We start from the raw sequence: 24,966 nt of genomic DNA on the forward strand, positions 1-24,966 counted from the left end.
TCTTTAATGAACTAATGTGGTTCTGTGACCTATGAGGACGAGCTATGCACTGGAAGAGATGGCGCATATGCACAACTGATTAAAGTGATTTCCCCCAGTGGCCTCATTCTGTTTAAAGCAATAACAATCAAGTATATTTCAAGTGTTCTACAAGCTGACTGAAAGGTTTTCAAAAGGTCCCATTCAAATAAGTTCCAGTATTTGAAGCAAACCTTAGTGTAGATACTAAGCTAATTCTGGATTAAGATAAACCAATAAACGGAAATGGCCACAGCCATTCTGGAAAAGCATGATTCTGACTACATAATAGGGATAATACGAGATTATGGAAGGCATAAACATACTACCATCATAGTATGATAAGTAAAACAAAGCCACGGCCAATATTTTACACATGACACACCTAATGACACGGTTAGTAACAATTACACAATGATCTTACAGAAGTTCATCCTTCAGAAAGATATCACCATGGAGACTAATCAGACTACCACATTATACATGAAGTTTTACTTTTCCATAAAATGGACGCACTGAGCATGTGACTCTTCTCACAAATTTACACAGATGATCTTCCTGTTAAGATTATTTTTGCCTAACATTAGACCTTTAAACAATTCCTTGTGATCCATGAGCATGTGCCATTTTCCATCAACTCTTGAATCCAAATATATTTTTGTTAAAAAAAACAAGTTGAGGAAAGAGAAAAGTCTATATGACATTGCTAAAGGACTATGGACCCCTCTCAGAAGAAAATTCATTTGATTGTCCCAAGACTCCTACAAATATGTTCAACTACCATAAGAGATACCCATAGAATCTTAAAAGAGATTACGTAAGAGCAAGGGAATAGTTCAGGAACAGGGAGAATACAAACCACTTAAAACTGAGATGCACCTAACAATTCTGTAGAAGCAAACATGACAATGAATATGCATGAAAAAAAAACTGCATATGACAACTATGCTCTTACCGACTATCTAAGAGCAAACAGTAATTTCAAATGCCAAAACTCTTCATTACACAGGAATAACAAGCATTAACCAAATAAACGTTTCATGTAAAGAATACTTAAATTTGGGGTTACCTGTGAGCCATATTTTGTGCCTGAAGGCACTAGACAAAGTTCCTAGTTCCTAGGGTACAGGACATCAAAAGCAAACGTTAGTTATTAAGAATTTTTCTTTGCTAGGTTAAAGTCTTTTGTAACTGACAATCCATTTCTAAGACAGATATGAATAGACTTACAGCTATGATAATTGAAGCCTATGTTACCCTAGTAAACAAGTAATTAAACTGCTAAGAACTTTTACTGGAAAAATTAATGACAACTACCTTGTAACTTGGGTGTGAACAACGGAAACATATACACCAGAATCAATTACCAAAGGGATTGACAAAAAATAATAACACAGTTCACTTGAGAAAGCTTATCAATCCAAGGGAAAACACATACCATATGCCTCTTTCATCCATTGGTTTGCAGTCGAATCCCACTCCTACAACCATTCTTTCAGAAACAAATAACACCTGGAAGAAGATCATCCAATTCTTAAGCAATCATCGTCATTCGAATTTTAAAAGAATGAATGCAAAGTCAGATATGTAAAGAAAACCCACATCAAACCATTAAAGGCTACACTTTGGGCCCGACGTCATCATGGAATTATGACCTGAAAATCAATGGTACTTCTTTATTATTGATACGAGTATGCGAACCGTGTTTTTTCAAATTTTTAAACCTGTCGCTCTAACATCTCTGGGAGATACTATGGTTTTTTGAATTCTAGTTATAATCTAAAAAATAATATAAAAACATTAAGAGGGGTTCAATATAATTTGAGTGAGATGAATGAGGTTTTCTAAATTATTTTAAATAATATGAAGCTAATTCTAATTTCAATAAAATGAGAGAGTTTTTGGTAAATTATTTAAAAAGGAAGGAGCTGATTAGAATAATTAAGGGAGGTGGTTCTAAAATCATAAAATAGAGAGATTACAAATACACAGTTCGGTTGAGAAATTTTCCTCCTAAAGATCCGGCTATCTGTTGGGAACCCTAACTCAGCCAGTGCGACACGCACCATGACCACTAGGTCTATGCATGCAAACCGTGTTCTATAGGCATATATTTATTTTAGTAGTTTCCTTATTATTAGATTCCTAATATAATATGATTCCTTATTTAGCATATCTCAACCATTATATAAGGTTGCTTTAGGTTGTAATATAGAGGATATATAAATAATATCTCTTTTAAGCCTTAAGGTTTGGTAGTTAGATCTTCTAATCAAAAGATCAAAGGTGGTGGATCGACCAATCAAGCGATCAATTGTTCTATATAGGATCTAGATCCTATCATCTGGTTTCAGAGCAAGGTTCGATTTTTTTTTTCGGGTTTCATCATCATGATAGTGAAAGAACTCGAAGAACTCACTGGCCGCCATAACACCACTCTCGCAAATCATACCACTGCTATTGACAACAACAACACCACGCTCACCAACCACACCACCCTCCTCAACGACCTAACCACCAACATGCGGCGCCCTCTAGCAAAGTTAGATGACCCCAACCGGAACTCCTTCAACCCAAATTCATCTAACACTAATCCAATTCAAGCAAAAGGCGACACCAACAACCCATCATCCAAGGTCTCCCGTTCGCCTTGGTTTTCCCCTATTGAGGGAGAAGACCCAGAGAGTTGGCTATTCCAGGGGGAGCAATTCTTCACTTTAAACCCTATTTCTGAGGAGCAGAAAGTGATAATGGCGTCTATCCATCTTAAGGGAGACGCAATAGCATGGTATCGGTGGCTAAATCGGTCCCTCGATGAACTTACTTGGAGACAGTTTTTCGTCTCTCAGGCAAAAGATTTGGCTCGGGAAGCATATTGATCCCATGAGCTCTTTGTCCAAACTAACTTCGGCAAAGGTACCGTTTCGCGAATATATTACCGGTTTGAGACTCTCATAAACCTTGTACCTGGTATTCAAGATCAACATCAGGTTAGCCTTTTTGTGTCCGGGTTAAAAGCTGAGATTCAAGCTAGAGTTCGTATTCACAATCCTTTAAGCCTTAGTCATGGTATTGACCTTGCACTCAAACACGAGGATGCAATCACGACCACAAACACATCATTATCTCATAGCACCAACAGACCTCCTAACCGTCTGTACCATCGACCCCCTATTCCACAACCATCCACTAAACCTAATGCCACTACAAGTTCACTACCAACAGGGGTTAAAAGACTCTCTTGGGCAGAACAACAAGAAAGGCGTGCTAAAGGCCTCTGTTTTAACTGTGACGAAATATACAAGCCGGGTCACATCTGTCAAAAGCTTCAACTCTTACTTATGGACACTGCATACCAGGTCTATGTTGAAGAATATCATGATGCAACCACAAAGCGAATACAAGATGATGGAGCGGTAGAAATCTCACTATATGCTCTCCACAGGCACCATGAGCTCAACTACGATGCGTGCTATAGTTTACTGCAAAAGTAAGCCCTTATCAGTCCTCATGGACTCAGGGTCTACCCACAATTTCATACACCCAAGCGTAGTTCGCAGCTGCGGACTTTCTATCACACAAAAACAGACGTTTGCTGTAATGATTGCTAATGGAGGATTTTTACAATGCCATGGCTCGTGTTTGAACGTCACGCTCAACCTTCAAGGTTACATATTCACTACAAATTTCTGTGTTTTAGACATTAAAGGATGTGACGTTGTATTGGGCACACAATGGTTATGCTCACTAGGTCGAATCACTTGGGACTTCAAACAACTCGTTATGCAGTTTACCAGCAAGGACCAGTTCTACACAGTTATTGGGACGGGATCTCCAATAGCCCATTTGATCGATGGCCCAAATATGCGCAAGGCTTTACAGCAGGAACAACATGGATTTCTACTATCACTACATACAATTTGCGTCGGAAGCAACACGGAGGTGACATTACCCACATGAACACGAGGCTATCAGGGCAGTTTTATTATGTTTTCAAGATATATTTGGTATTCCTCCAGCACTGCCACCTTCACGTTCACACGACCATAGAATTCCATTGATCGATAATTCCAATCCTATTAGTGTTAGACCTTATAGATATCCACATTTTCAAAAAAGTAAATCGAGAAGATAGTGCAAGAACCGAGATCTGAGGATTCATTCGCCCGAGCGTTAGCCCGTTTTCATCTCCAGTGTTATTAGTTAAGAAGAAAGATGGATCTTGGAGACTTTGTGTTGATTACCGAGCTTTAAACAACATAACCATTAAAGATAAATTTCCTATTCCTATCGTGGATGAACTGTTAGATGAGCTTAACGGTGCAACAATATTCTCCAAATTAGATCTTCGGGCTGGATATCACCTAATAAGGGTCCATGAGGGAGATATACATAAGACAGCCTTTCGTACACACGATGGACACTATGAATTCCTTGTGATGCCCTTCGGACTTTCAAATGCACCATCGACCTTCCAAAGCTTAATGAACGAGTTGTTTCGACTTTATTTACGGAAGTTTGTTCTGGTCTTTTTCGATGATATATTGGTCTACAGCAAATCCCTTGAGACTCACTTGCAGCACCTCACTGCAGTCATGGAAATTCTACGCAAACATGCGTTGTTTGTCTAAGGCTTCTAAATGCTCGTTTGCTCAAAACCTCAATTTATTACCTAGGACATATCATTGGGGCCTCGGTGTATCGGTTGACAATGACAAAATCAGTATTTGTGACAAACCGGCGACCTACATCTCCCAAAGGATTACGGGGATTTCTTGGCAATGAGGTTATTATAGGAAATTTGTTAAAGATTATGGAAAAATAAAGTTTAACCGTTAACACAGTTACTCAAGAAAGACTTCATTACAAGTGGACGGTTGAAGCTCTGAAGCGTTCAACAATCTCAAAGTCGCAATGACCACAACACCGGTCTTAGCACTCCACGATTTCTCACTTCGAATTCTCTATTGAATGTGATGCTTGTGGCTCGGCTTAGGCGCGATCCTTATGCAACAAGGGCGACCCTTAGCATATTTTAGTAAAGCTCTGGCGGGGAAAAATCTTAATCTACCTATCTATGATAAAGAGATGATGGCGATGTCGCTTGATCCACAAGTGGAGACCTTACTTACTTGGCGGACATTTCAAAGTTTTCCACGGATCATCGTACTTTAAAATATTTTCAAGAGCATCGGCTTTCTACATTAGAGCAGCAAAAATGGGTTTCAAAGTTACTTGGCTACGATCACGAAATCTGCTATCGTGCAGGCAACCTCAATAAAGCAGCTGATCCTCTCTCAAGACTCTCTCTCGAAAATACTCTTTTGGCGCTTATCTACTCCAAACTTTGAAGGCATTGCGACATCGATTGAAGAATGCACCAACGATCCAGCAATGAAAAAAATCATTACAGACTATCCAACCCAACTCCTCAAAGACGTAAGTTTTTTACGTTTGATCAAAGCATCATCTTGCGTTATAAAGGGGCGATAGTGGTTGCCCCTACTACGCATGGTGCGACAACATTCTCTTTGAGTTTCATGCTACCCCAGCAGCGGGACACTCAGGATTTTTACGTACTTACAAACGACTGCAAACATGTTTCTACTGGCAAGGAATGAAAGCGGCAGTGAAGAATTTTGTAGCACAATGTGTGACATGTCAAAAGAATAAAGCTGAAGCAATCTTTCCTCCTGGCACCCTCAACCCATTACCTATTCCTGATGATGTTTGGCTTGATATATCCATGGATTTTATTGAAGGCCTTCCACGGTCCCTCAACAAAACAGTTATTCTTGTGGTAGTAGACAGACTCAGTAAATATGCGCATTTCAACGCCTAGCACATCCTTACCTTTGCAAGCTCTATTGCTAATGTTTTCATCCGAGACATAGTTAAACCGCGGGCGGGCCTCGCTCAATAGTCGATTGATAGAGATCTGATTTTCATCGGCACCTTCGGGAAGCTTTTTTTTGTTCACAAAGGAACACAACCGTGTCATGAGTTCCGCCTATCACCCTCAATCGGATGGACAAACCGGAAGCCACAAATCACACATTAGAATGTTATTTGAGATGCTTTTGCCGTAACGCCCAAGCACTTGGGTGACTTACCTTCCTTGGGTCGAATGGTGGTATAATACCACATATCTTTCGGCAATTAAAATGACTCCATTTGAAGGCGGTCTACCCGTGTACCACCCTCCATTTTAGCCCATATACCGGGCTCAGCAGCAGTTCATGCGTCGATATTACTTTAAAGAGGCAGAGACCGCGACACTTCAACTACTCAAGTCCAACATGGTGAAGCTCAAAACAGAATGAAGATTTATACGGATGCTAAAAGAACGAAAGGGAGTTTGCGGTGAATGATTGGGTATATTTTCGCCTCGACCATATCGACAAAGCACCGCAAAGAATGCAATCGTATTCAAAACTTTCTCCAAAGTTCTATGGGCCATTCAATAGTAAAGCGAGAATTTGGTACAGTTGCCTACAAATTGGATCTACCTACTACATGCAAAATACACCCCGTGTTCCATGTTTCGGCATTAAAGCAATCATTGGGAGGAAGAACAATTGTTTCTACAGAGTTACCAGTACATGCAGATGAAATTAGCTGGGTACCAATGACAGTATTGGACTCAAGATACCAAGGCTCCGAGTTACAGTGGCTAATTCAGTGGGACAGTTTTTCAATTGAAGAAGCTACTTGGGAAGATGCTGCTACTATTCAGAACCGTTATCCATCGTTTAAGGCTTGCGGACAAGCCTCTTCTCAAGGGCGAGGGGATGTTGGGAACCCTAACTCACCCAGTGCGACATGCACCATGACCACTAGGTCTATGCATGCAAACCGTGTTCTATAGGCATATATTTATTTTAGTAGTTTCCTTATTATTAGATTCCTAATATAATAGGATTCCTTATTTAGCATATCTCAACCATTATATAAGGTTGCTTTAGGTTTATATCTGAGGAGGATATATAAATAATATCTCTTTTAAGCCTCAAGGTTTGGTAGTTAGATCTTCTAATCAAAAGATCAAAGGTGGTGGATCGACCAATCAAGCGATCAATTGTTCTATATAGGATCTAGATCCTATCACTATCATATAGTGTAGATATATATATGCTATGATGGTCCATACGACATTTTCGAAAATCTAGGATACGGGTACGTCCATAGTACATAAAGAAAATTGGGCTTGGAATAAGTAGATGGCCTGCCTTTAGTCCAGTCCTATTAGCAATTAGTTAGTTTTAAATATGGCCATTCCTATAAGAAATTAGTTGGTTTTAATAGAAATTAGTTGGTTTTAAGAGTTGCCCGGTCTTATTAGCAATTAGGTGGTTTTAAAAGTGGCCCATATTTTTTAAGTAGGCCTATCACTTAATCCCTTAAGCATGTTAGAAACCCTAGCAGCCGCCTCTTTCTTCACTAAGCAGTCGGAGAATTGAAAAAAAACAGTAGATTTGGTGAAGAGAAAAGAGAGATCGAAGAAGAAAAGGTAGATCTACGAATTGAAGACATCACTAGTTTTCTTCATTAGTAGTGATTCAAACAGATAAGTTTCTTCTTTCTCTTTCCTTTCGATCGAAATTATTAGGCAATTTCAGTATTTCTTCTTCTGATCCATCTATGTTATGTTGAGATAGCGTATCGGTGTCCAACCAGTATAATGACAAAAGTGTCGTATCCGTGCATCATAAGTTATATGATTTCACACAATTTTCCATACATTTTGTATATGAGAGTAACATACAGATTAAAAAAAATTATGACATATTTTACTATAAAGATATTTTACTTCTAACTGTAGGTAAAGCGTAACAACCACATCCATAATTGTTTTCAATGTTACAGTTCAGTTTCTTGCATTTCCAAGTTTGTTACAGTTCAGTTTCTTGCATTTCCAAGTTCAGCACTAGTGGGCAAAATAAAAACTACAGCAAGTCTACAACGAGAAATATCTGACCTACATAGGCTAAGGTATTGACACTTGGGGACCACTTTACACCAAATGCCCAGCTAAAGGAGAGATCAATGTTATAGTTCAGTTTCTTGCATTTCCAAGTTTGTTATAATTCAGTTTCTTGCATTTCCAAGTTCAGCACTAGTGGGCAAAATAAAACTACAGCAAGTCTGCAATGAGAAATATCTGACCTACATAGGCTAAGGTATTGACACTTGGGGACCACTTTACACCAAATGCCCAGCTAAAGGAGAGATCAAGTTGCACAATTTGCTGTTTCAAAAAAAAAAACAAAACCCATTTTAATAAGCCCCAAACTGAAAGTATATGCGAACAAAGACCTAAAAGGGATGTAAGAGAGGCGCGCACATGATAAAACATAAAATTGGGCTAGTTTACCTACGAAATGAACGATGAAACTCAAAACGTAAGTAAACTAAAACTATCTTATGTGCCTATATGTTTATCAAAGTTTCTACTCTCAATCCTATGAGATATAGTGGAGTAGAGGGATTCGTTCCACTCCTAGTCCTTCCGCATGTTAAATGTTCTCTACGTATAAGTACTCTTAACTCTAAAGTCTAATGAGAGATTTACGAACTGGCAACTAGACTACGATGCAACTACCCACAAGATGTAACTAGTCGATTATCGAACAACTATGGGAATGCTACGTTGATTCTATGATAAGGAGTTAGAGGGGATTGATTCCACCTTAACTTGACTTAATCCTACTAACATTTAATCGATCATTAAGTAATCGAATTGAAGCGCTAGCGAGAACAATATGGTTACTCCTAATCCTAATTACACATGGCATTCCTACAAATTCATAACTAGCATGTGAACGATTAAACCCATTCTCATGGTGAACTAATCGTTTCTAGAGTGAAAAAGAAATTACGACGACTCTACGATAATCAGAATCAAGCTTTCATCAAGGCTTTTCAACCCCCTCTAATGGAGGTTTAGCCGAGAATCATTACGTAATCATTTCCGATTAAATTAAAACTAAACATAATATAAAGAATTGAAATTTACTAATCTAATTTAAACAATAATTAAAATCTAATTAATAACTAAAAATTGAATAACAAATAATAAATGAAATCAGATCTAACACAAATGTAACTGACAAGAATCGAAATTGACAAAAATAACTATTCTCATTTATCTAATCAATCAAGAATAATGATTCAAAGACTTAATCTAAAACAAGAATTGAAAATGGAACTAAAACTTAATTACTCTACTGAAAACTAGATCTAGAATTCTATATAGTTTTAGGTCTAACTAGCTACCTTAACTATCTACCCTCTCTACCATTAACAAAGAGCTAAGCTTTGGTTTTTATACTTTTAGATCCAAAAATCGTGCATGGGCTTGGAGCCAAGTTTTGGGCCAGAGAATCAGGCCCAAAACCCAATTCTTTCAGTCCAAAAAGGCCTCTTCAACTGCAGTTGGCTTCAACAGACTTTTCGTCCACTTTTGCTCCTCTTATTGGATCAAGTCTTAGACCATTGGAAAGCTCTTTCCGAGCCGGTCGTTTTGACATAAGGTAGGCCCCATTCTGAGGTCTGAGTCCAAAGATCTGACGCCCGGAAGTTCTCACGACTTGTGTCTTGTTTTACGCTTTCGGCGTCGACTTTTCAACTTTTGACCGGGCTTTAGAAAGGCTTTGTCTTCTTGAAACTTGGCCTTTAATCACGGAACTCCTTAGTAACCGACCTTTGCTCCTTTATCTCGCTAAAGTGGCACATTTCTACACATAATGGATTTTGAATCCTGAAATGCATAAAAACACGTAATCAGTGTTAACTCTTAATTATTACTCACATAATTGGTCTAATAGTATGACTGTTACAAGGTTAAAACTATAGTTTTGGGCTCTTATCAAACCACCCCCAAACAGCAATTTGCTTGTCCTCAAGCAAAGATGAGAAATTAGAATAAGTGACCAAAAATGGAGTTCTAGCTACTCTCGTTTCGCTGAGTGCGATTGCATTGACCATATGCAACAAGGCCTTAAACCACTAAGAATTCCCTAGTGGACGAGTTATAGCCTCATGAGAGTTTTCAAGTGAAGGTACTCACAAACTTCATCTATACTACAACGACTAAGAAATAAAACTATTGTTTCCATATTCATGCTCTAAATTAACTATACCTCTCACTAGCAATGCATATAGAGTAATCAAGTCGAAACCTAAGCTAATATATGCATAATAATCAATAATCTACAATAAACATATATACAATGAGTAATACTATGAAATGCCTAGCAGGGTTAGTTTGAAACCTTCGAATAAGCGTCCTTAAGTAGGTTCTCACAATAATAGTCAAGATACAACACTGATTTTTCCACTCAGTAAAATTTACTCAGGTGCGGTGGGCACACTTTACCTTACAATCTCAATGACAACAAGGAAGTTCGGAGTCAATCAAACACATCTGCCACTTACTATCACGCTTAACCTATTCCTAATTGAGCTAGAGGTCTTTATTAGGTGTTCGGGGATTAGGAGATGGTTTAAGAAGGAAGGAAATGGATATTCAAAAGGACAAGTCTGAGATAATAGAGTCTTCATATTATGTAACTTAGAGAAAACCTTGTTATTTTCTTTTGCTTCTATACTTTGTTTCCATCCTTAGCCATATTTTTTTTTTCTTTTCTTTGGCTTTTGACTCCCTTTTATTCTATTTTTGGAGTTTTTATTTTATTTCTATTTTTATTTTTTCTTTCCTTTGGATGGAAACTTCTTTTCTTTATTTTCTGAAGCAATTAACTAACTTTTGTTTACACAGATTTTTCTATTCTTTTTTCTTCCTCATTCTATTCTCAGACTTATCTAAATTGGGTAGGTTGATTTTGTTTTTTTTTTTTTGTAAGGGGTAAAAGGATTTGTGGTTTATGAAAGGCTAAATAAAGGCTCAAAGGGGCGACTAGCGGAAAATAATTCATAGGTTTGAATTTCTGCCTATATCGATCCAAAGAGGGCCTAAATTCTCGCTTAGGATATGACATAGTGATCAAGCAAGTGGACGTGTGATTTCTCTATCCGGATTTTACTTCTCCCTTGTGTCATTTCTCAAATGTTTATTTCATATAAGGCTTTAGGCTATATTCTCATAGGATTTGTAGAATAAGTACTCTAGCCTAGAGTTCAGACACTTACTACTAACAATCATAGATACTCATGTAATATATTTATAGATAGATGCAAAGATTATTACCTACATATTAACCTAAGTTCTAAAAATTATTCTAATGCAAAAGCTACGTGAGACTTCTAGATTATTAAGAGCATAGAGAAGGAAAACAATACCACTATTCCTAAGTGTATAGCATGAACTTATTTATTTATATTTTTGAATTTTTGAAATTTTAACTAGAAAACAAATGCATATTATACATATCTATATTGATAACTGTAAAATGTATAGTTTACCTACGAAATGAACGATGAATTCAATCCGTAAGTAAACTAAAACTTGACTTTTACGAGTCTCAATTATCAAAGCTTCTACTCTCTATGCGAATTGCACTAAGTGGAGTAGGAAGTTCGTTCCACTCCTAGTTCCCTAGCATGGATTGTTTTCTAAGTCTAAGAAATCAGTCTTAAGTCAATGAGAGCTTTACGAAGGGAATCATACTACGATGCAATATGAAATTGATTAATTGAATTTAAACTACGAATGCTATGGAAATATGATTGTTTGAATCTAGATAAAGAAATTAGAGGGGAATTGAATCCACCTCCAACTTAACAACCTAGCGTAGAATGTTGTATCTCAATTCTCATGTTCTTACTGCGAGAATTTCGAGTTCTAATCCCTAGTGTTCATGGCATTCTTACCGGATACTAACTAGCATGTGAGGTCGTCCACCCATTCTCATGGCGAAACACGACCTTCTAGAGTGGAATAGATTCTACAACCAATTCTATACTAAACAACTAAGTCTTCATCAAGGCTTCATCAACCCCTCTAATGGAGGTTTTAGCCTTGAGTCATCAAAACATCATTTCCCATATTATTATAACTAAACATACTATCAAGATTCGAAATTTACTTAATTTAAACAATAATGAAATCTAATTTAATGACTAAAATGAAATAAGGGACGTGAATTGAAATTAGATCTAGAATTGGAAATGACAAAATCGAAATTGATAAAGAATACTACTTTATTTATCTAATCAAATTGAAGAGCAAGATTCAAAGGTTTAATCTAATACAATAATTTAAATGGAACTAAACTTAATTAAAACAATTAAATCTAGATCTAGAAGCTATTCTAATGGCTACTTTCTATATAAGCTATCTACCCTAATTCTCTACTAAATAATCTACCATTAACAATGAGCTTCCTAACCTAACTGCCATTAACAATGAGTCAAGCTTTTGTTTTTATACATCCAGATCCAAAAATCGTGCATGGGCTTGGAGCCATGTTTTGGGCCAGAGAATCGGGCCCAAAAACCAATTCTTTCGATCCAAAAGGCCTCTTGACTAGATTCGGCTTCAACAGACTTTTCGTCCACTTCTGCTCCTCTGATTGGGTCAAGGCTTGAACCATTGCAAAGCTCTTTCCGAGCCGGTCGTTTTGACATAAGGTAGGCCCAATTCAGGTCTGAGTCCAAAGATATGGTGCATTCGGAAGTTCTGCGACTTTTGCTCCTTTATCTCGCTAAAAGTGGCACATTTACGCACATAATGGACTTTGAAGCTGAAATGCATAAAAACACGTAATCGGTATTAACTCTTACTTATTATTCACATAATTGGTCTAACAAGTATGATTATTAAGGGGTTAAAACTACAGTTTGGGCTCTTATCAAACCACCCCAAACAAACATTTTGCTTGTCCTCAAGCAAAGATGAGAAATTAGAATAAGTGACCAAAAATGGAGTTCTAACTACTCTCGTTTATTTGAGTCGCGATTGCATTGACCATATGCAACAAGGCCTTAAACCACTAGGAATTCCCTAGTGGACGAGTTATAGCCTCGTGAGTTTTTTTCGTGAAGGTACTCCACAAACTTCATCTATACTACAACGACTAAGAAAATAAAACTATTGTTTCCTTATTCATGCTCAACTATCTATACATCTCTCTAGCAATTGAATAAGAATAACCAAGTCGAGAAACCTAAGTTAATATATGCATAATAATCTATCATCTACAATAAACATATACACAATGAGTAGTACTATAAAATGTTTAGCGGGTTTGTTTATGAGAACTTCGGAATAAGCGTCCTTAAGTAGGTTCTCACAATAATAGTCAAGAAACAACATTCTGATTTTTCCACTCAAGTTTAAGCTACTCCGATTAATGCAGTGGGCACACTTTACCTTACAATCTCAATGACAACCGAGGAAGCGGTCGATCAAACACATCCGCCACTTACTATCACACTAACCTATTCCTAATTGAGCTAGAGGTCTTTATTAGGTGTTTCACGGGATTAGGAGATGGTTTAAGAAGGAAGGAAATGGATATTCAAAAGGACAAGTCCGAGATAATAGAGTCTTCATATTATGTAACTAGAAAACCTTGTTATTTACTTTTTTGCTTCTACACTTTGTTTCCATCCTTAGCCATATTTTTTTTTTTCTTTTCTTTGGCTTTTGACTCTCTTTTATTCTATTTTTGGAGTTTTTATTTTATTTCTATTTTTATTTTTTTCTTTTCTTTGGATGGAAACTTCTTTTCTTTATTTTGAAGCAACTAACTAATTTTTTTGTTTACACGGGGTTTTTCTCTTATTCTTTCTTCATCATTCTATTCTCGGACTTATTCTAAATTGGGTAGGTTGATTTTTTTTTTTTTATTTTGTTTTTAGCGGGGTAAAGGAATTGTGGTTTATGGAAGGGCTAATGAAAGGCTCGATTAATTGACTAGCGGGAAAATAATTCATAGGTTTGAATTTCTGGCTATATCGATCCAAAAGGGCCTAAATTCTCGCTTAGGATATGGTTTAGTGATCAAGCAAGTGGGCGTGTGATTTCTCTATCGGATTTTACTTCTCCCTTGTGTCATTTCTCAAATGTTTCACTCATATAAGACTTTAGGCTATATTCTCACGGGATTTGTAGAATAAGTACTCTAGCCTAGATTTCAGAAACTTCTTGCTAACAATCATAGATACTCATGTAATATATTTATAGATAGATGTAAAGATTATTACCTATATATTAACCTAAGTTTCTAACAATTATTACGACCTTGAACACTCATTGAGACTTCTAGATTGTTAAGAGCATGGAGAAAGAAACAATACCAATATTCCTAAGTGTATAGCATAACTTATTTATTTATATTTTTGAATTTTTGAAATTTTAACTAGAAAACAAATGCATATTATACATATTTATATCCTAGCGGATGTCTTAATTACACGCGTGTTTCTATGCCCCCAAACAAGAAGCATGCTTTGTCCTCAAAGCATTTAAATAAAAGAGGGTAGGAAAAATACCATTGAAAGCGTGAAATTGAGAAACATCCGCAAAACAAGGTTAGAACGCACTAATATAGGAAATAAAACCGACTTGAACTCTATAAAGAGTTCCACCCATTATGGGGTTCACGCGGAATTAATTTGCTTGGGACATAGCGGACACTAACGAAACTAAAACTTACCTCCACTCCATTTGTTATTCGTCATCTTTCGTCATCCTCTACTTCTATAAAGAAGTGAGGCTCCTTCGCGATCTGCCATGCTATGATAATTTGTCGGGCTTCACGCCATTTATCATCTATGGTTGCTAACCTATTAAGTGCCACTTGGTGCGATGGGGTGTAGGGTGCAACTGGTGAGGTTGTATCCGCCCCCTTGCCAAGTCATGCACGCGGAAAGATCGAATAATACTATTGGTGTCGTGACCGTGTCTACCCTAATCCAATCCGTGAAGCGTGTACAAAAACAGGAAAGAAACATAGCATAATCGTGAAATTAGAACGGGCATAAGAAGGTACTTATGCCTCATGGTATGGGCTCGTGCTAAACTAGACATCAAAATTGCGGGAAGGTCATAGAACCCAAGGCCCCGTGGCTAAAGCAAAGGAAAAGCGGCGCAAGTGGCGTCATTCACGGAAAGAAAAACGCCATTCCCTAAAATGTTTAGCATAATCCAAAACATAGCGAGTTCCTATGTTCATGGACGGGCTACCAAGAACAGCGTTATAGTCCCCTTGGTCCTCAATACGGAAAATGCACGCCCGTAAGCCTCGTGCAAAACTCATAAGTGTAGACATGCATATTATCGACCCAATAGCACCATGGGTCTTGTATCTCGTGGGCATAGCAAGTCCAAGAACAAATGCTAGCAAGAACACGGTAATTTCCATTGGTTCATCGTCAATGTTGATGGAGAACACTTGTTCTCCATCCGATCTCTCAAAGAAAATGCGGTTATTATAAAAATAAGATGCAAGTCTTTGGAGAATAAAGTTCACCCGGTTTTACCATAAGAGGTTCCCAACCAACGTATGTGATCACCTCATGAAACCAAGCACCGTAAGTAGTGCTTTGGAACAAATCTTCGAAAAAGACTGTTCGGTATTATTATAGGAGATGTCATCTCAAAACTACGCTCTGGAACAACTGCAAAAACAACCGGGCACAACTTCGCGGAAAACTGGAATTTTTCTGGGTCCACGGAAGTGGCGGCGCGCGCTCAACTAGAGGCGAAGTCGCGCTCTTTGTATTTTGGAATTCCAGTGTTTGGCGCCGAAGTCGCTTGACTTGAAGCGCCTCGAGCAAAATTTTCTGTCGGAGTGTGTAGTAGCTGAAGGCCAGCTTCCTGCTCGAAGCCTTGGCCCTCGAGTTCTGAATTCGCGAAAATGGAGGCGAAGCGATGGGAATCGGGTGTGAAGGGTGCGTGATGGAAGTTAGATGTAGTGTGAGTTGTGAGTGTAGAATGTATGAAGTTTATATAGGTTTTAAGTTGCTAAAAGCGGATCGGGGAAGTTGCCAAAAAGTGTTCTGGGCGGTTTCAGGAAATCCTAAAATTTCCAAACCAGCGGAAACAACTCATTTTCTTGATTCTAATTCAAACCCGGTATCTTTTAGGTTGATTTTATGATTGAATGTACCTATTTAATCTAGATTTCATCCTACAATGATTCTCACTCATAGATATGCCTAAGCGGCCATATTTTCACCTTACTCGCAATAAATTCTAACAGGGTTATATAAAAATAAAGCTTGAATTGATAAAACCACCCCAAACAAGTTGGGAAGGTGGGATCAATATGAAACAACCACACATACTGAAAATAACCCCTTATATTAAAATTTTCATTCGAGTACTTTTCACTACAAAATTCAAAATCTGAAAATAAAAGTTACATTACAATAAAAACAACAAAAATAAATAAAAAACAACAACCACTATCAATCCTCGGACTCTCTAAACACCCGCCAGCGGTGGCGGAGGGCATACTCTCTAGTGGTGGCTCACGGGCTCCCGAAGGTCAGCAGCAGCAGTCGTCTCCTTCGGACGACGCTCATGCCCTCGTAGGTTGTGTCCTCGAAGCGAGTGCGTATGAGGTGGGGAAGCGTGCAAGCATATCCACTCTAAACCGGGGGCTGGGCTTCCATCTCAGCCCTCGCTGTTCCCATCTCTCATCCTCTCTCGGGTGCGGATCTCGAAGTTGTGATGAATAGTCGCTGTCGAGTCCGGAGGTCTGTCTGACAGATAGTGTTTAGTGAGCGATGCCCCTATGAAGCATAGCCATGCGTTACGCATCGAACAAACACCTCGGAAGGCATCCGTATCAAAGCAAGTCCGTCCTCCTCATCCTCCTCCGAATCATCCTCATCCTCCTCCTCTATCTCATCCTGTTCCCTATCCGCGGGCAATATCCGGCGTTGTTGGACACACTCCCTATAGATCGCGGGTTACGGTGCGGGGTAATGTAAATCTATCGGGGCGGAGTTGCTTTCATCTTGACATGATCTTGGTAATTAACACGGAAGAGGTGCCAAAGACTTTCCGACCCCCTAATCATGCTCGGCAAAAACTCAAGATACAGAAATCGTACTTCCGCTCTGGAGTACCCATAAGATGTGGAGGCGAGGCGGACCGATGTCACCGACCTTGTCCTTCCCTAGGATATTTCGACCCAATCGATCAGAAATTTGTAGCCAATTTGGTTGGTCTGAGGATGCTGGCGAACACAATGGGAGTTTGTATTGTAGCTCCCATTGATGGCGATCCACGCCATCAAAGGCTCTACCCGTCAAGCTGGGGCTCTGTAAAAGTGGCATCGGATGGATTCTAGGCGGAATGCCTAGAATCTCGATAACGATCCGTAGTCAACTCCTTCCTCTTCTTCCTTACCAACACAAAATCCTACTCCCCTCCAACTCCACGGTGTTGTAGAACCGTCGGACCAAGTCTTCGTGGTAGAAGGCTTGGTCGAAAGTACCATAAACTACTCCAGTCCCTACTAGCCATTTCGTCACCGTAAAAGCGGTAGCGAAGTGGTCGGCGATGAAAACTTGCTCCGGTAAAATTCGGGGCGTTGTTGAGCCATTTGAAGTTTGAAATCTGGTTTGGGGTTTGTAGAAGGTGTAGGAGTAATGAGGAAAGACCTTACTGATAAAAACGATGGTGGTGGCGATGTAGTGGTAAAGACCAAATTTTGATTTTTTGGTGGTTTTGGTGGTTTGAATTGGTGGTGTTTGTGGTGGGTGGAGTTTGGAGAAGATTTGGGGTTAGGATTTGATTTTGGGGCGTGGGTTTATTGTATTTTCTTTTTAATTTTTATTTTGTTTTAGGTTTTGGTTAAAGCTTGGCGTTAATGGCGGAATGGAGGAAGAAACGATGAACCTGCATTGGTGGAGGTAAGGGCGGTGGTGCGTCTCGGTGGGCTTGGGTTGGGCCCAAGCCCAAAATCGAAATTTTGATTTTTTTTTTCGATTTTTTTTTCGCGAACTTCAAATCAAAATTGCAGCCGTTACGGTCCGATTTTTGCGAATGAGATATGGAAATGATCAGGAGAGAATTTCCTATCAATGATCCATAAAACACTCTATTCCGACTTCAGATGACATACGAGATAGTGGAAAACGCCTCGAAGTCGCGTGCATGGCGTAAGTTATGCAAAGCGAATGAACTCTAAATTAATAGATTATGTCAATCCGAATCGTAATACAATAAAACGGCCTAAGCAACTCTAATGGGACATAAAACCTTTTATTACGGAACACGAACACCCCACCCCAAACAAATTTTTACAACGAAGCTTAGAAAATTTGTTTTTAGCGATAGGTCTTTTAAAGTCGATTCGAGACTTCCTAGATTACTATGTTTATTTTTTTTTTTTTATTTATTTATTTATATATATATATATATATATATATATATATATATATATATATATATATATATATATTTTTTTTAGAAGGAAAAACAATAAGCAATAAAGACATAATTCACACCATAGAGAAACATGACTAAAAATCGAGAAAAACATGCAAGAGTGGAAGCGTGAACTATGTGAACCGTGGACTTAGGATCCGGTACTTACAGCCACACACTCCATAGGGAGGGCCGGTTACCTTAATGGTGCACTCACCAATATATTAAAGTGAAAGGAAATCCACCAAACACGAGAAATTGAGTCGTTTATAGTCGGATACTCGAGACTTTATCTAAAATATATGTATGAACATCAGTTGATCATATATCAACAACCGAAATAGTTGTGGATCATTCCATAAATAAATATCACAGAAAACATATCCAAACACAATCAAGCACCAAGATTTCCTCTGACGCAGCCTAGTGGAATCAAACGAAGTCGGATAACCCATTATTGTGTAACCTATCATGCACCTTCTTTTTAATTTTTGAATGTCGTGTGGGTGTTTTAGTAAATAAGTGTGGAAAAGTGAATGGTTGTGGAGAATATGGTGGATATGGATAAGTTGTAGAAAGACATTTTGTACACAATGAGGATGTGGTTTTAGCACCGAACTCATTCATTGTGTGTGTAGGGGCTTCTCAATTCTGAAAAATGAAGGTGTCAAATAGTTTGTCCTTACGAAGTATCTATTTGCTAGGAGGATTTAAAAAATTATGAAGCCACAGGGAGAAACAAAAGGATCGAGTGCAAACTTCGAGATTCCTTTGAAAGGGTGGAAGGAGGGAATCGAGGTGGATGTTGTGCAAGGTAGATCTTGATAGGGTGAATCGTCACCTACTCGAAGAAACTCATCGAATTCCTCATCTAGATTGGTCATATCCACATTACTATGGTAGTCCTCTACATCTTTGAGAAAGTCATCTATCCCGTCCTCATCAATAATATGTGTATCGACTAGTGTAGGGATGAAAATGTTGGAGTCTGACTTTCCAAAGGAAAGACTTTTGGGAATATGATTATCGGGGGCGTGTTGTTGAAATAATCTCGGCGAAGCTCTCGATCATGCTAACCTCTCCATCCATAGGCGAATCGGGTAGCTGTGTCCTTGTTTTAAAACATTGACTTCAATGACAAGATGGCCAAAAGACATGGACATTGAACCATCCGGCAATTAATGGCGCATTGGCGGTTGCCGGAAAGGGGCCCTAAAATGATCGGACCCGAGTCGTTAGCGACTTACGTATCGAGGACTACAAAATCAGCCCGGATAGTAGAAATCTTGAACTTTTTACGGCACATTTTCGACTACACCCTTAGGATACTTAATAGACCCGATCACTAATTGCAGCGTCATTTTAGTGGGTTGCATCTTGTCTAGACCTATTTTGTCTATACAAATAAAATGGGAGTAAGTTAACACTAGCCCCCCGTGTCTAATACTTGCGATTCGTCGTATAGGAATCTCTAAGGTGCATTATCGATGGGACGACCCGGGGGTCCTTGTACTTAACAATTCCATTATGTTCGGATAAGGTTGGGAATTGTTACGTTAAAAGCGTCTTTTGGTATATTTGTCTTCGCCTAGTAGTACCACAATTCCTTAAGAAACTTAGCATGATGTGGTAGCTTTTTAATAGCTTCGAGGAAGGGAAGGTTTATAGTTAGATTCTTGAAAGCGTCCCTAATCTCCTCGTAATTTGTATCCCTAGTTAACATGGCTAATTTTTTGTGGAAGCGGTGGTTTTAATCTATATTTAGCAATGGTATCACCTAGATGTTTAACCGTGGCTTTCTGTTTCTTAGGTTGTGTTGTAGCTGGTACCTCTACGATTGGTAGGCTCTTGAGTTTCTATTTTGGTATCTAGTAAAATAGTAGGTGTAGGGGCTCTTGGTGGGGGTAACTATAGGCATAGTTACCTTATTATCAACCACTTCTGCCGGAGAGAGTGGTGATGGCATTTATCTCACCTACATTTTCATATTCATTACTAGTATTATCGGTTACCTCAAAGGCTATGTTTGTTGTTTTAGGATTAGGTATTGCGTGACCTGGCAACACACCTTTGGTTTTGGGCTTTATCTTGAGCCATTTGTTGGGTTAAATTATTAAGCGATTGTAGAAGCTGTTGGTTAGATTGAGCCATGGTTTGGAAAAGTTTTTGGCTCACTTGTATGAAGGTGTCAAAGGCGATCCGGTTGTGTGGGTGTAGTAGTCACGGGTGGTGTGGTGGAACTATTTCACGTGAATTATTTATGGGTGGATTTTGATAATTATTATTGACCGGAATGATACCTCTATTAGCATTATAATTATTATAATTACCTTGACCTTGTGCTTGACCTTGTCGAGGTTGCACTTGGTTGTTATAATTATTAAAATTACCCGACCACATCCTTGTCGTAGTGGAGCTTGGTTAAAAGCTGTTCGTTGGCCTAACATATTGATTATTGTACCCTTGAGGTGTGGCGTGTTGGTTATTTCTCCAACGGAGTTGGGATTTTGTCTCGCGGGCGTTAGGTTCACTATTAATGGAACAAGCCTGTTCATAGGCTATAGGGCCGATGGGAGTCGGGATGCTTTCGGGACTCAATGAAACTACATGGGTTTGAATTTACATTCATGCGGGGATAGGCTTTTGTTGTACAAAATGGCCTCTACCTTTTTAGTGAGTGATTGATTAGAGTTTTAAGCTCGAATCGTGTTTAATTTCAAACACACCGTGGCCTTAAGCTGTTGAAGAAGAACTAGCGGAGCCGGGAGTAATCGTCACTACCCCCAATTATTATTTCGCTTAGTTTGGTCCTCTAAAATTTATAAGCCTCAGAGGCTCCTTTACTTAAGAAACTACCCCATTCATTATGTCAAGGACTTCTTTATGGTGGTGTAGAAGTCCTTTGAAAAAGGCACGAACTAACGTGTCTTTCGCTAAGTTATGATGTGGACACTCTATAAGGAGATCGGTGAAGCGATTCAAGCCTCGAAAATGATTCATGAGGATTTTGTCGAAAAGAAATGAATCTTGGAAAGCATCTCATCCGTCTTGAGGGGTGGGTAAAATGTTCCATAAACAATGAACAAGTTTAGCCCACGAGTCCACGAATTAGGCTTAGGGCAGTTAACCAAGGCGCCGCCTTATCGGCTAAGGTGAAAGGGAATACCCTTAATTTAATTTGTTCGTACCAACCGTAGGATGGTGGAATGTTGTTAGGACTTGTTCAATCCTACGTACGTGCCGATAAGGTTTTTCATGGTCTAAACCATGAAAAGCGGGTAACAAATTAAAATATTTGGAGGATTCGAAATCCCCAATCGGTCTGCTAGAACGATGCAAGATTTGGGGCTATCGCTCAAGGCTTTGTAGAAGTCCGAGAGAGAGTCTCTTTCTTCCCCATTATATCGGTGGTGTGTGTGAAATAGTAGTTAGAGGTGTAGTGGGTGGTATACTAGATAGATTTGATTGTTGATGTTGTTGTGTATTTACGGTGTTTTTTGTTGGCCGGACCTTAATCTCATGCAAGTCTAAGTCGAACTTAACTAAACATGCAACACTCCAAACAATTACGATATACTAGTAGAAAACCTCTAACGGAAATGCGAGGTATGGAAGAAAGGAATACCGATAGCGTCCTTGCTTCGCTTTATGAATAGCGTCTTGTTTACGCTTGTTCGGTGTATAGAAGCGAGGTTAGAACAACGAAAAAAATATGAAAGATCAAAGTTTGAATCAAAGCCGGCCGAAATCCGAAAAATTTAACACGAGCGGTCGCTTCGCAAGCCTTGATGCGCTCGAGTAATTTTCAAATTTGATGTTTTTAAGCGCGGCGTCCCACATTTCGGTAATAAAAGTCAAATTCATGAACTTTTGGCTGGTCGTATGGTATGGCGTATGCGCTTCGATTGGTAAACCGAAATTCCAATAACTTAAGCGGAATTCTCCTTCCTTGGGCGCTGGCAGGTATATTTTCTCGGAATTTGTCATTTGAAATGGGCAACCACAGTATGAAACAAACAAGGGTGGGTGGGTTTAATGGGACTTAAAATGACTACTTCTACAAGGAAAACAATGCTAAAAGTGTAACTAAGATGGCGGTAGCCATTTGATAAGCTGTAAAATGTATAGTTTTACGAAATGAGCGATGAATTCAATCCGTAAGTAAACTAAAACTTGACTTTTACGAAGTCTCAATTATCAAAGCTTCTACTCATCGCGAATTGCACTAAGTGGAGTAGGAAGTTCGTTCCACTCCTAGTTCCCTAGCATGGATTGTTTTCTAAGTCTAAGAAATCAGTCTTAAGTCAATGAGAGCTTTATGAAGGGAATTATACTACGATGCAATATGAAATTGATTAATTGAATTTAAACTACGAATGCTATGGAAATATGATTGTTTGAATCTAGATAAAGAAATTAGAGGGGAATTGAATCCACCTCGACTCCAACTTAACAACCTAGCGTAGAATGTTGTATCTCAATTCTCACGTTCTTAGTGCGAGAATTTCGAGTTCTAATCCCTAGTGTTCATGGCATTCTTACCGGATACTAACTAGCATGTGAGGTCGTCCACCCATTCTCATGGCGAAACACGACCTTCTAGAGTGGAATAGATTCTACAACCAATTCTATACTAAACAACTAAGTCTTCATCAAGGCTTCATCAACCCCTCTAATGGAGGTTTTAGCCTTGAGTCATCAAAACATCATTTCCCATATTATTATAACTAAACATACTATCAAGATTCGAAATTTACTTAATTTAAACAATAATGAAATCTAATTTAATGACTAAAATGAAATAAGGACAGGAATTGAAATTAGATCTAGAATTGGAAATGACAAAATCGAAATTGATAAAGAATACTACTTTATTTATCTAATCAAATTGAAGAGCAAGATTCAAAGGTTTAATCTAATACAATAATTTAAATGGAACTAAACTTAATTAAAACAATTAAATCTAGATCTAGAAGCTATTCTAATGGCTACTTTCTATATAAGCTATCTACCCTAATTCTCTACTAAATAATCTACCATTAACAATGAGCTTCCTAACCTAACTGCCATTAACAATGAGTCAAGCTTTTGTTTTTATACATCCAGATCAAAAATCGTGCATGGGCTTGGAGCCATGTTTTGGGCGGAAGAATCGGGGCCCAAAACCCAATTCTTTCAGTCCAAAAAGGCCTCTTCAGCTAGATTCGGCTTCAACAGACTTTTCGTCCACTTCTGCTCCTCTGATTGGGTCAAGTCTTAGAACATTGCAAAGCTCTTTCCAAGCCAGTCGTTTTGACATAAGGTAGGCCCAATTCCGAGGTCTGAGTCCAAAGATATGGCATTCGGAAGTTCTGCTGACTTTTGCTCCTTTATCTCGCTAAAGTGGCACATTTATGCACATAATGGACTTTGAAGCCTGAAATGCATAAAAACACGTAATCAGTATTAACTCTTACTTATTATTCACATAATTGGTCTAACAGTATGATTATTAAGGGGTTAAAACTACAGTTTTGGGCTCTTATCATATATCCTAACAGATGCCTTAATTACATGTGTTTCTATGCCCCCCCCCCCAAACAAGAAGCATGCTTTGTCCTCAAAGTATTGTAAATAAAGAGGGTAGGAAAAATACCATTGAAGCGTGTGAAATTCGGGAACATCCGCAAAATAAAGTTAGAACGCATCTAAAATAGGAAATAAAACCGACCACACAACTCTATACGAGTTCTACCCATTATGGGGTTAACAAGAATGAAATTGCTTGGGACATAAATCGGACACTAACTAGAATGAAAACTTACCTTATCTCCCCGCGATTACTCATCATCTTCCTCATCCTCTTCTTCCATAAAGAAGTGAGGTTCCTTTAGATCTGCCATGCCATGATAATTTGCGGGCTTCCGCCATTTATCATCTATTATTGCTAACCTATTAAGAGCCACTTGATCCGACGGGGTGTAGGGTGCAACTGATGAGGTTGTATCCTCCCCCTTGCCAAGTCATCATTACACGGAAAGATCGAATAATACTATTGGTGGGTCGTGCAGGTGTCGACCGTAATCCAATCCGTAAAAGCGTGTACAAAAAAGCGGGGAAAGAAACATAGCATAATACGGGAAACTAGAACGGGCATAAGAAGGAACTTATGCCTCATGCTATGGGATCGAGCTAAACTAGACATCAAGGTTCGGGAAGGTCATGACACACGCCCCGTGGCTAAAGCAAGGAAGACGCGCAAGTGGCATCATTCACGTAAGAAAACGTCATTCCCCTAAAATGTTTAGCATGATCCAAAACATAGCAGATTTCTATGTTCATGGACCCGAGGGCTACCAAAGGCGACGTTATATTCCCCTAGGTCCTCAATACGGAAAATGCCGCCCCATAGGACTCATGCAAAACTCATAAGTGTAGACATACATATTATACCCAATAGCACCATGGGTCTTGTATTTCAGCGGGCATAACAAGTCCAAGAACAAATGCTAGCAAGAACACGGTAATTTCCATTGGTTCATTATCAATGTTGATGGAGAACACTTGTTCTCCATCCGGTCTTTCAAAGAAAATGCAGTTATCGTAAAAATAAGATGCTA

General features: G+C 38.7%; 1 protein-coding gene across 1 annotated transcript in view; it reads right to left on the bottom strand.

The window, feature by feature from the left end:
* LOC147489178 (actin-related protein 2/3 complex subunit 1A-like) overlaps positions 1-24,966 on the bottom strand; it is a 42,549-nt gene that overhangs the window by 847 nt on the left and 16,736 nt on the right. The window contains 2 exon segments of the mRNA XM_086574583.1: positions 1,088-1,129; positions 8,189-8,264. Of these exon segments, the coding sequence (XP_086430709.1) occupies positions 1,088-1,129; positions 8,189-8,264 (118 nt within the window).

This window comes from Coptis chinensis, chromosome 7 (genome assembly GCF_015680905.1).
Source record: "Coptis chinensis isolate HL-2020 chromosome 7, ASM1568090v1, whole genome shotgun sequence".
Classification (NCBI taxonomy): Eukaryota; Viridiplantae; Streptophyta; class Magnoliopsida; order Ranunculales; family Ranunculaceae; genus Coptis; species Coptis chinensis.